The 12,995-nt window shown below is 42.6% G+C and overlaps 1 protein-coding gene across 1 annotated transcript; it reads right to left on the reverse strand.

The window, feature by feature from the left end:
* Positions 1-253: 253 nt before the first annotated feature.
* Positions 254-12,448, reverse strand: XB5962511.L (provisional ortholog of galanin receptor 2 L homeolog). Its single transcript, XM_018236682.2, has 3 exons — positions 11,976-12,448; positions 3,654-4,044; positions 254-2,470 (listed from the first exon to the last, which is right to left on the reverse strand). The coding sequence occupies exons 2-3, from the start codon at positions 4,025-4,027 to the stop codon at positions 1,735-1,737; spliced, it is 1,110 nt and encodes a 369-aa protein (XP_018092171.1). The 5' UTR covers positions 4,028-4,044; positions 11,976-12,448; the 3' UTR covers positions 254-1,734.
* Positions 12,449-12,995: the final 547 nt, after the last annotated feature.

Here is a 12,995-nt window from a genome sequence, read left to right on the forward strand (position 1 = left end):
GCTGTCAGTGTGAAATGTATGAAATGCGTCAGGTTATGCTGCTCACCGCAACTGAGACACTTTATAGAGCCGCAACATAGGGATATATTTTTGGGGCACAAAAAGACAGGATCATCCTACATTGTTGTGCCCTAGTGGTCTTGAGCTCTGTGAATATCTTTCTTTTATATTAATAGCACTGACATCATTTTATACCATACAATAAGAAATATTGATACATAATAACCAAAGATAGTTCAAACTCTAATTGGTGTCTGCAAAATGAAAACATCTTTATTTCTTTACAGTTACAGTAACCCAGAGAGGATAATAGGATGTGATGAACCTCTTATTCTGTTGCAAAAATCACCTGAATTTTCAGGCATGCTTGTTCAAGTCCACAATACACAATGGGGCTCATTATCTGGGGGTGCAAGGGCTGTGTCTCTGCAAATTGCCAGTTTTCCCAGTCTGTTCTCAGCACCTGTGCTAACATGCCCCTTCTCAACCCAGGCACGACCCATCTGGGGGCTCATTAATTCCAACCCTGTTAAGGGTCTATGATCACATTTTTATTGCGTACCAAAATTTGTTGGGTGTACTGTCCTCAAAGGCACTGAGCACAATGTGAGATCCCAACACATATTAAGTCCATGGGCTTTGTTATCAGCCGTTGGGGTCAGAGTGATTGGACCAAACATGTTCCTCCTCTGAATCAATATATACACAATTAACTTCAATGCCCCTAGGGCTAAGCCATGGCAATCGGTTATGATCCTTTGTATTGGTAATACAGCTAGTGAGTTATTCAGAAACTGTGTGTCACTTTTATTAAGTATTATCTAGGCTATAGATTATCCCCCACAATTCCATCATTTGTCCGATGCTTCTTCTGCTTTACCTTCACACTACTCAATAGGCAACCATTCACTTGAACAGAGACTGTGGTGGAACATATATCTGCAGATACATCATGGCTACATCCCTATGACACATCTCTTCCAACCTGGACAGACCTTTGTAGTGAACAGTTTGTAGTATGTTTATATTGACCTTATGTTAAAGGAACCCAACCGGCAGCGTCCTACTCAAGGTTGTTATTCTAGAAGTTATAGTACAACAGCTGTGGTGGCACAAGTGCAACACCCCTATTCTAGATGTCAAGTTTTCTCCATAAAAAGTTTTCCTTCTTACTCTGTTTCTACCCAGTTTGGTTTTCTGCACTTAACTTTACTCAATGTCTATGATTTTGTTTTTACAGGCACAAGGCAGGCCTGGAGGCAGGCCTGGAACGTGAAGGAAGGAATGACAAATGTACAAATGTTTTGAGTTGAACATTGCCTCAAATACCATAATAATAAAAATCCCAATGGAAGGTGTTGCACCATCATATAGGAGCTGAAGGTGACAACTGTGACTCAAAATACTGTCCTTTATAACTGTGTTGGGCTTGTCATGAAAGGAATTTCAAGAAAATGGGTGGATTTGGTTTTATAGGATCATGAAAGCTTACAAGTAACTGTAGTTTATCTACATAGTACTGTATGCTTCCGCAGATACACTCTTGAAGACATGTAGTCCATATTCGGCTGTTTCCCCATCTGTCTTCTCAAATGTCCTTAAAAAGATAAGATCTCCAAGATCAGCACTTAAGAAGAATTCCTCTTACAGAAATGAGTCTTCTTCTTGAACTTCATTATGATAACCTTAAAATTTGGCTTGTTAGAGGCACGGGGGAATGTTTTAAAAAAACTGTCAGGGTGTTCCCAACGGTCTTGATGAATCAGAGTGATTTCCTCCTGCATGATGTCCATTCTTTTTTCCGTTTCCATCATTAATGAGAGACATTTCAGAAGAAGCGGCATCAAACCCTGGTTCAGCATTGGCTGCATTGACCACATGGACTTTATTCCGACCTTTCTTCCTCAGCAGACAGCTGAAAACCTTCTGAAACCCTTTACGAAAGTGCTTTGAAACCAAGGCATAGACAATGGGATTGAGGCAAGAGTTGGCATAGGCCATGCAATGGGAAAGCAGGCGGAAAGCATACGTGGCTTGGTTGAAAGGGAAGTCACCGTATAGGTAGCACATGACCACAACATGGTGAGGAAGCCAGCAAAGACAGAAGAGGACAGTGACAATAATAATCATCTTGGTCACCTTTCTCTTGGCCTTTTTGGACTCTGACATATCCTCCAGTGGGTCAACTGCTGTCCATAAGTACTTAATGGTCCTGGTGTAAGACAGACTTACAATGAGCACGGGGATCACATAACCCACAATGAAAGTGCCGGTATCCATTATCTTACGTGTTCTCTCCTTCCAGCCTGGCATGCAGATATGACTGGATTCATAGTCCATTAAGTCATAGTAACTCAGGTAGGGACCAGCAAACACCACAGAGAGGCCCCATATTATAGCCATGGTAGCAATTGCATTGCATGGGGTCCGAAGTTCACGGGAGCGTAGGGGGTAACGAATTGCCAGGTACCTGACAAGAAAACAAGGATTAATAAAACAACTTCCAAAAAGCTCTGTCCTGTAAAACACTTGGGGGCCGATTCACTATGGGTCGAATATTGAGGGTTAATTAACCCTCGATATTCGACTAGGAATTAAAATCCTTCGAATATCGAAGTCGAAGGATTTAGCGCAGATAGTTCGATCGAAGGATAATTCCTTCGATCAAAAAAAGTTAGCCAAGCCTATGGGGACCTTCCCCATAGGCTAACATTGACTTCGGTAGCTTTTAGATGGCGAACTAGGGGGTCGAAGTTTTTTTTAAAGAGACAGTACTTCGACGATCGAATGGTCGAATAGTCGAACGATTTTTACTTCGAATCCTTCGATTCAAAGTCGTAGTTGAAGGTCGAAGTAGCCCATTTGATGGTCGAAGTAGCCCAAAAAAAACTTCGAAATTCAAAGTTTTTTACCTTCGAATCCTTCACTCGAAGTTAGTGAATCGGCCCCTTGGTGTTGCTACTATATACTTCCACTAAACTCCATTACTTTTGCTTCTATCACTCTTAATTTTACAGCAGCTTCAACAAGCAGACTGGGGTTGCAGTAACAGCCCCACCAGAGACCCCAAACACCTGCTATGAAGTTCTCCCATGCAAGACTGGCCAAGCCTGGAGCTAAGGAACATCATCATCTAGTTCTGTGCTTCCTTCAGTGCCTATACTATTCACTACATCTGCTTTACCCTGATACCGTCAAAATAAAAGAAATGTTACATGGTTAATAGTATCCTTTTAAGTCTGGTTCTAGTGTTCTATTGTAGTAAAGAAAATATCTTTCAGGGCTTCCTGTGTCCTTTAAATCCACATCATCCTGATTTTGAATGATCTTATACAGCACCTTTATGGTCATTGTTATAACTTTCATTGGTTCTTTTACAGTGCTTGAACCCAAGTCATACTGGGCCCCATGGACACACAAGAAATGATAATATCAAGGTCCCACTCTCATGTAGCATTCAATATAGTGAGTGCTAACTTATATAGGTGTACTGTAGGCTTGTGGAGGAAATATAAAAGGGCTTATGGATATTTTCCCTGGAAGGGACGCTACAACCGTTGATGATAACCTATAGGATTTCCTATGTATAATATAACTCACTTCTGATTCAAAATGTGAAAGTTAATATGCCCTTTGAAGGGATTCATACATACCTGTCAACAGAGACAGCGGCAAGGGTGAAACTGCTGGCATACATGGTGAGATAGATAAAGAAGTGGACAGCTTTGCACATGAAAGCCCCAAACACCCAGTCCTCCAGGGAATAGATGGTAGCCTGGAAGGGCACGCAGAAGATGATGAAGGATACATCGGCTACGCTGAGATTGAGTATGAAGAGATTGGTTGTGTTGTGTGTCCTTTGCCCGCTTCTTAGGAGCACGGCAAGCACCAAGCTGTTCCCCACAGTCCCAAGCAAGAAGATGAGGGAGAAGATCACAGGGACCACAATGCTTGCCGGGCTGAAGAGGCTGAGGTCGGATGAATTCCAGGGGCCGGCAAGGCCAGCAAAGTCATCTGGCTCCAACATGGACCCTGCTGGTGGATCTGCATTTTGAAAAAATCATAATACTTCTTTCATTGATTTGTATTGTACAGTGGGATAAAAAAAAATGCCCATTTCCAAATAAATATCACATTTTTTATCTAGTTGACTCATCAAAAGACAATAAATGAATGTTCATTAAAAACACTAGTTAGTTATAAAGTAAAAGAAGCCTAGCTGCATTATGTTCTGAGGCATTGCTCCATGCTTGTGAGCTACGTCCTACACAACTAGCAGTGGTTGTCAGATGTTTTTGTTTCAAGACCTTTCTTGGAGGATCAGTCTTGGCTCAGGGCCCCCTTAGCCCATAATAACGTTGTAGATATTGGTGTATCAATCATTCAGCCATAATCCCAAAACATTAAATACAGCAAATAAGCATTGAGCTGACATCTCAAACCCAAACCCAACTCTCAACCTCATTTTCCTTCAAGCAAAGCCCCCTTTCCAGGGAGGGCAGCCCCCCAGTTTGGGAACCACTGGTCTCTAGCAATTGTTTATATAATTGGCATATAAAGCAGCAGATGAAGAATCTTTTTGTATTACTAAGCTTGTTCTGGTTCCTCCAACACTTGGCAGAACTGATTAATGTGTTCCTTGACATTTTGGAAAGAGATAGCCGATTCACTTTTACTTTAAAACTCATTTTTTTCCCCTTGTCTTGGTGAAGTATTGATTTTCTCTTAGTAGTAAGACAAAACAGAGGCGCCAAAAGGATAAAAATAGTTAAAAAAATAGCTAAAAGCACTTAAAAACCCAATGGGTAATTCAGAGGAGGTAGTAATGAACTTACCTCCTCCAAGCAGACACCAAAGAAAGTGGTAATTTTCAATAATAGTTTATTCACAAAACAGTATTGCAACGCGTTTCGCAGGCATTTCCTGCTTCATCAGGCAATATGGAACGGGAGCAAAAACAACTAAAAAAAACAGAGACAGGCAAATTTGTAAAATATTATTGTATACAGCTGTACGGATTGTGGGGAAGTGTGGATACTGAGTGATGCCCTTGGGCCAACTTGGCGCAAATGCCTGCGAAACGCGTTGCAATACTGTTTTGTGAATAAACTATTATTGAAAATTACCACTTTCGTTGGTGTCTGCTTGGAGGAGGTAAGTTCATTACTACCTCCTCTGAATTACCCATTGGGTTTTTAAGTGGTTTTAGCTATTTTTATCCTTTTGGCGCCTCTGTTTTGTCTTACTACTATATCGAGTCCACCCCGAGTGGAGGGGTATCATCCCCTTTTTCTTTTTCTACAGAGAGCGACGTTTTATTCCTGAGTGGGGTCAGGATAATCTCCCCACCTGCCTATACAGTGGTTGCCTATCGGTAACCCTGGTTTGTGAGTATTAACTTGTTTACTCTACCATTACTCCCTGTAAAAACATTTTACACTATTGGGGCTCTTGGTGTTCCTTTTTGTCTCCAACCCTCCATTGATTTTCTCTTGTTTCAACTCGTTTTCTTCTGAAGACAAAAAGTTTTCTACATGTTCTGCATGGACTCTGCGAGGCCAGTCCAACTTTGGAGGTACCGGAGGTGACACAATGGAATGACATATCTGAATGCCCTCTCCAACTGTCACCAAGAAAAGAACGTTCATTCATGGACTCTAATGGTCTGTATTTGTGAATGATGTTGTACATACCATATTCTGATTGTCCATGCCTGAGAGTGTGTGACCACTCTATAAATAGGGACTAATCCTACTAAATGCAGTTGTGATGTGCACTGCCATGTCATGTTGTTCAGTCAATGGTATTAACCCTATGTGCAGTCAGAACATATTCATCTCGTGCTGTCTCCTTTGACTACTGTCATAAATTAATCCACGAGTAGAAAGTCCCTGGGAAGCAGGGAAATCATTTTTTTGTTTATCTTTGTAGTGCTTTACAATGAATCAAATAAGGACCCTACAGACACTTAGGGAGAGAGCTGTCTATAATACACAAGAGCGATGACTATACTGTAAAATATATCCTTATAGATGGTGCTTGGTCATGGCAAGGGTCTTCCCTCATGGCAGAAACAGTACTTTTGCATGGCATGCGCAGATGCCTAAAAGCAACATCAGACTGGGCCCAGAACCTGACATCAAGGTCCAACCTTCTAATATTAGATGTAGACATTGCTCAATGTAATGGGTGTCACTTAGACCTATGGCGCAAATAAGAATGGAAAGTGTCCTTGTCTTGAGCCTACTAGGGTTAAGGCAAGGACACAAGGACTATCCCTGTAGTTCAATCCAGATGATTGTTGGTCAGGCCAATGCAATAGCGTAACTACAGCCCCATGGGCCCTGGAGAATAACTTAATTCCTTATAGTCTAAATGTGGCACAATCTTGTAGAAGATAATGTGGTGGTGTCCCCTGCACCTTGGTACTTAAGCCACTGTGCTCATAACTTGCTCCTGAACATACCTCTTATGTCCAACCATTCCCAGGCCACTCCCTCATCCCACCGGTGGTATAAATTCTAGCAACTTCTGAATCATCTGGGAAGGTTGATAGGTCTGTGATAGCATGGAGACCTCTTCTCCATGGAGCACATAGAGGTACCACCTTCATTCTAAACTAGATAAGACACATTGGAGCATGTTCTAACAGTTGAGGTGTCCACCTTAGTAGTTCAGGTGCTGCTGTGTCTTAAAGTGGACCCGTCACCCAGACATAAAAATCTGTATAATAAAAGTCCTTCTTAAATTAAATATTTTTTTTATTAAAGCATTCATAGCTGTTGTAAACTCGTTTAAAAATATCAGCTGTCAATCAAATATTGCCTGCCCCTCCTCTATGCCTTAGGCAATTACTTTCACTTTCCATTCAGCACTTCCTAGATATCACTGCTCTCCCCACATTCCCCCAGTTCTATTAACCATTTAATTGTGTAACCAGGGCATGGGGATGGACATCAGGTCCCCCATTCTGGTGCACAAACAAGATTCTGAGATGACACAAGACTTGTCTTAATAACAGTGTCCACAAAATGGCTCCTGCCTGCTTGTTATAATTATGAATTCCCAGACTGATGGAAACAATATTCAAATAATTTATACAGTGTAATTAAAGTTAATTTTGCTTTTATTTTGCTTGACTAACATGATAAAATAGGATTTTTGATAATTTTGTTTGGGTGACGGGTCCACTTTATAGGGGGGTTAGGAGAGGGAGTGCAGGGAGTGGGTCTGACTGAGCTTGGGCCCAAAACAACCAGGGCCACCGGGTTTTTCCCCCCGATACCCTGCCGGCCCAGTCCGACCCTGAGTTCAAGTACATCAGGAAAACAAGATGTGTGAAATTACCCCCTGCAACCCTTCTATTAACTTGAATGGGAAATGCAAAGAGTGTGATGGTGTTGGAAGACAAAATGGGCATTTTGGGACCTTTTTTTTAGGGCTCCATGCACCATTTGCCTAATTTCAAACACAATGTTACTTTGTACCAACCCTTTTCTCATTACGCACCTAGGAAATCATCCAAATCTTGTCTGTTAACAATATAGTAATATTGGGAGAGGATCCAGGAGGCAGGTTTTCTCAACAGTGGTCGATATATAGATGATGCAGACCTCAGCGCCTTGATTGCTCCCCCGTCCCTATTGGAGTGTTTTCTAATTAAACTATAGAACATTTAATTAACGTTCAGAGGCTAATGGCGGTGGCAACGATTCTTTATTGATTCCATGGAAAATCAGAGGGAGCAGAGCAGGATACTATTGGTGCACATGTTATTATGAACGACTGCCAGAAATACATCATTGGCCTAATGATTGTGCTCAGTACCAATGCAGCAAGGGTTCACCTCTGGTTATTGTTGAACTATATCTTCCATTTTATATCTTTATTTTATATCTGCTCCTTTATTCTCTGCTTTAACTTCACCAGTAAACCCTCAAAGTAATGCTACGCAGAGTTGTCTGTTAAAGGAAACAGCATTTCTTTCCTTCTATTGTGTACACATGGCCAGGCCCTGGAATTTCAAGTACTCAGAGGCCCAAATAGTCTTCTACCAGCCCACTAAATATATTTAGTCTATGGGTACTTAGAGCAGCTCTGGGCCTGCACATGGACATCTGTATCAGACGTCCTCCAGGGCTTGGACTTGAGCATGCTCAGTTTGCTCCTTGTTGTAATCTAAACCCAGAGCTATGAGTGAGCAGGGAGAAATTCATACAGCCGAAATGACAGCTGCTATCCTAAACAAACAGACTGAGCTTCTAGCTGTTTTCTCAGGTATAGTAAAGCATTCTACAGAATAAATATAGTGTTATAGCTTGCACTATTGGGGCTAATTTATTGCCAATAAATCATGTTTCTCTCTCTCTCTCTTTCATGTTTCTGTCCAACTGTTTCTATTGCTCTCCTTCTTGCTACGTATCTCTCTGTTTTTCCATCCCCTTTTCCATCCCCACTTTTCTTCTCCCACGCATCCCTTCTCCTTTGCTTCTCTTGTCCCCTTCTCTATTTTATCATCCCCCCTCTTTTGTCTACTATCTGTCCCTTCAGTCTCTTCCTACCTTGCCTACATAGCTCCTATATCAGCAGAGACACCATAAAGCAGTTACAGGTTGCAGCTTGGCCACATCCAATCTGGGAGGGGGGGGCTGCTATTTGTACAAGGCCTTAGGCTTCTTATTTGGCTCTAGACAGTAATCATATATTATAACATAACAAGGTCCAATAGTGAAATTCCTGATTTGGCATACGGTAGGGCTGTCCACCAGGAGACCATGGTCCTCCGTGATATTTTTATAGCCCCCCAGACTTCACAAGAGCTCCAAAAACATCATTAAATGTGAGGGAGGGTGGTTTGATCTCTATGGATCGACCTGAGAGGACTAGAAATAATAAATACAAGCAGGCAGATATGCTGCAGGCCACACATTAATGTTTAAATACAATATCTCCAACGTCAGATCCCATGCTTTTAATCAGATTAGAGGTATCTTTTCACAAAAAGTCTATACTTCCCCTTTAAATGTAATATACCCTCAGAAGCCATAATGTAGAATGCGTAGAGACCATGCTGCTCCTTTCAGTACCCCACTACGTATCTATTGTGCATATGTGAATAATAATTTCAATGGCATAGAGAAATATGTTCCCTTCCCAATGTCTCCGCTCAGGCTTGAACAACTTGCACTTATACGTAACAGAGTTACTGTACATGCGCTGGGTACATAAGTGACGTTGGTAGTATTGTAACGCTGGCATGTCAGAATAGAAAGGGAATTATATGGATATGACACGTTAATAAGGTCTGTTCTCCCAGCTCCCCCCAACACTGCACTTGTACTGTCCCTAGTGCTCTTTCCTTCCTCTCCTGCGCTACTGCAACTGTCAGCCTCTCAGTGCCAGCCGTTAGACAATGCTGGTCATCTTAGTTTATTGCCAGAGGCTGGAGATATAGGGAATGTATAAGTCTGTCCCTGGCATGGAAAGGATCAAAGCATTGATAGTATCCCTGTACCGAGAGTGCCTGCCATGTTACAGTGATGCCCACTCCGCTGCTCAAGTTGATCATGGTCTGCTGGATTGACACAGAATACTATGTGCTCTATAGGGGGATCAGTGGCACTTGTGAAGTGGAGGAGGTTTCTCTGAGCAGCTGGGGAATGTATTGTGCAGAGTGACCTGCCAGGTGCCCGGGGATGGCTGTACCATACATTCAATCCTGATGCCCATAGCCACTATGGATGTACACACTGTATATAAAACTGGGGGGCCACCACCCCCTGAATCTTCTCCTCTCTCTCTGTTCTTCCTTCTCCATCTCAGCCTGCTCTCCCTCCTAATCCACTTCCCCCCATCCGCTCCATCTCTAATCTTTCCTACCAGTGTACACTATAGTTTCTTAACTTCTCCTTCCATGGGAAAAATTCTGCACTGAAATCCGTTTCTCAAAAGAGCAAACAGATTTTTTTAAATTTAATTTTGAAATCTGACATGTGGCTAGACATGTTGTCAGTTTCCCAGCTGTCCCCAGTCATGTGACTTGTGCTCTGATAAACTTCAGCCACTCTTTACTGCTGTACTGTAAGTTGGAGTGATATCATCCTCTTCCTTTCCCCCGGCAGCCAAACAACAGAACAATGGGAAGGTAACCAGATTACAGCTCCCTAACACAAGATAACAGCTGCCTGGTAGATATAAGAACAACACTCAATAGTAAAATCCAGGTCCCACTGAGACACATTCAGTTACATTGAGTAGGAGAAACAACAGCCTGCCAGAAAGCAGTTCCATCCTAAAGTGCTGGCTCTTTCTGAAAGCACATGACCAGGCAAAATGACCTGAGATGCACCTACACACCAATATTACAACTAAAAAACACACTGGTTCAGGAATGAACTTTTATATTTTAGAGTGAATTATTGCAGTTTCATTTAGAAATAAATATTACATCATAAAAATCAAGACAGAATCCCTTTAATCTCTCTCCTCTGTCGTCTTCTCAGTCTTGTGCCTCCTCCTCCTCCTCTCCTGCCTTCATCATCTCTCCTGTTCTCTGTGTTCTGATACAGCACCGGGACTCTAACTCAGCAAATCTCCCTCTGCTCCATAGAGCTTACAATCTAAATGTTGTTACATGACTTTAAGGACTGATAAAAGGACAATGTGTGTGTGGCATCCAGAAAGGTGACTCGCTTGTTGCTGGTTATTTAACCAGCTAGGGGAGCCATGGAATAAAAGCCAGGCTGGCAGCAGTTCTCTAGCATTAACGTGGGCACCTGCCATTTCTTAGAGCAGGCTGGACGGGTGCCTGCTCTAAGAAATTAGGAAATTTTTCTAGGAAAAAGAATGACGTCAGAGCACTTATACTTGTGTGTATAACTGACCCACTATTTTGTGCCCTAATTACAATTGATTAGCAGAAACATTGAAAAACAAGAGGAACCACTATTTTATCTATCTATTTTTATATAGATTTTATTATAACTGCAATAGAAGACCAACTGCAAGCTGCCACTTGACTTTCTGACAGTTTCCCATGTCCAGTTTAGGAAATAATCCCTTGTTACAGACAGGGCTCATGGTTAGCACAGACCTTTAAAGGTCAAGCTGTAGATACAAATAGTCCAATGCCTGCAATAATCCCACTCTGGGGATGAGGCAGTAAAGGACAATAAACCTTTAAACTACATTTTCTGATCTCTCGGCTCTGGAAGCCAACTAGGGAGAAGGGAAGAGGTTCCAGCCTCTCTGCACTTCAACACTCGCTTGTTAAACAAGTGGCACGATGTGGGCACCAGCATGTAACAGTATAGAAGCCATTACAGCACAGTGTGGGCACTGCCACTGACAGCTCTTTAATGCTTCTCTGCTTAGTGAAAAGCTAAAACCTAAAAACCACCCCTACACATACACCAGCCGGCCCAAGCCAACCAAAAACCTATCCAGCTGTTGCTAAACTACATCTCCCAGCATTCCCAGTCAGCAACAAGACTTAGCTATAGATTCAGTGCAGATGAAAAAGCCCCACTAAGGGATTACAAGTTAGTGCCAATATAGCAAGCAGTCCAGAGCTTCTTGTGTCTGTACCTGTCAAAGTCACAACAGTGGCCAAAAGTTCTCAAAGAAAAGCTGAGTGGCAGAAGGTTGAACTTGCTGGACCTCGGCTACTAAGAGATCAAGCTTTGTGTAGGCTTGAGTTCCTCACTGTGAGTAGACTGGAAAGCAACTCTACACGTCTACATAACTGCCCAAGTCCCTTATATTGTGCCAAACCGCTGATGCTGCTTCCACCCCACGGAAACTCTAATTGGCAATGTCCCTGAGGAATATTGTGAGGGATGTATGGGATCAGAAATAGTAATTCAGCACTTGTGTTTCCCAAATATCTGTTTTCCAGAATGTACGACCCACCCCAGATCAGTGCTCAGTGACTCTCCCATAAATCCAAACCCCAACCTTTGCACCTGCCCCTGTACCTTGTTCCTCAGTGCTCAGCTGGATCTCAGCTCTGGCAGGGTGGGTGCAGGTAAGAAGAACATGTCCATGGGTCACCCTGGCTACTCATATCAGCTCCTTGTCACTTCTGAGCTTCTCTGAATTTGTCTGCCTCCTCTCCATGCCAAACAAATGCAAGCACAGCCCTTTGTATGGAGGAGAGGAGGAGTGAAACAAGAGAGAGGGGTTGAGAGAATAGAGTGTCACAGGTAGAGACAGAGGAAAGAACAGAAAGGGAGATGAGAATAGAGTTTCACAGGCAGAGACAGAGGAAAGAACAGAAAGGGAGAAGAGAATAGAGTGTCACAGGCAGAGACAGAAGGAAGAACAGAAAGGGAGAAGAGAATAGAGTGTCACAGGCAGAGACTGAGGAAAGAAGAGAAAGGTTGAAGAGAATAGAGTGTCACAGGCAGAGACCAAGGAGAGAGAAGATAATAGAGTGTCAGAGGCAGAGACAGAGAAAAGAACAGAAACGGAGAAGAGAATAGAGTTTCAGAGACAGAGGGAAAAACAGAAAGGGAGAAGAGAATAGAGTGTCACAGGCAGAGACCGAGGAAAGAAGAGAAAGAGAGAAGAGAATAGAGTGTCACAGGCAGAGAAAGAGGGAAGAACAGAAATAGAGATAAGAATAGAGTGTCACAGGCAGAGACAGAGGCGAGAACAGAAAGGGAGAAGAGAATAGAGTGTCACAGTCAGAGACAGAGGAAAGAACAGAAAGTGAGAAGAGAATAGAGTGTCACAGGCAGAGACAGAAGAAAGAACATATAGGAAGAAGAGAACAGAGTGTCACAGGCAGAGACAGAGGGAAGAACAGAAAGGGAGAAGAGAGTAGAGTGTCACAGGCAGAGACAGAGGAAAGAAGAAAAAGGGAGAAGAGAATAGATTGTCACAGGCAGAGACAGAGGAAAGAAGAAAAAGGGAGAAGAGAATAGAGTGTCACAGGCAGAGACAGAGGAAAGAAGAAAAAGGGAGAAGAGAATAGAGTGTCACAGGCAGAGACC

This window comes from Xenopus laevis, chromosome 9_10L (genome assembly GCF_017654675.1).
Source record: "Xenopus laevis strain J_2021 chromosome 9_10L, Xenopus_laevis_v10.1, whole genome shotgun sequence".
Classification (NCBI taxonomy): Eukaryota; Metazoa; Chordata; class Amphibia; order Anura; family Pipidae; genus Xenopus; species Xenopus laevis.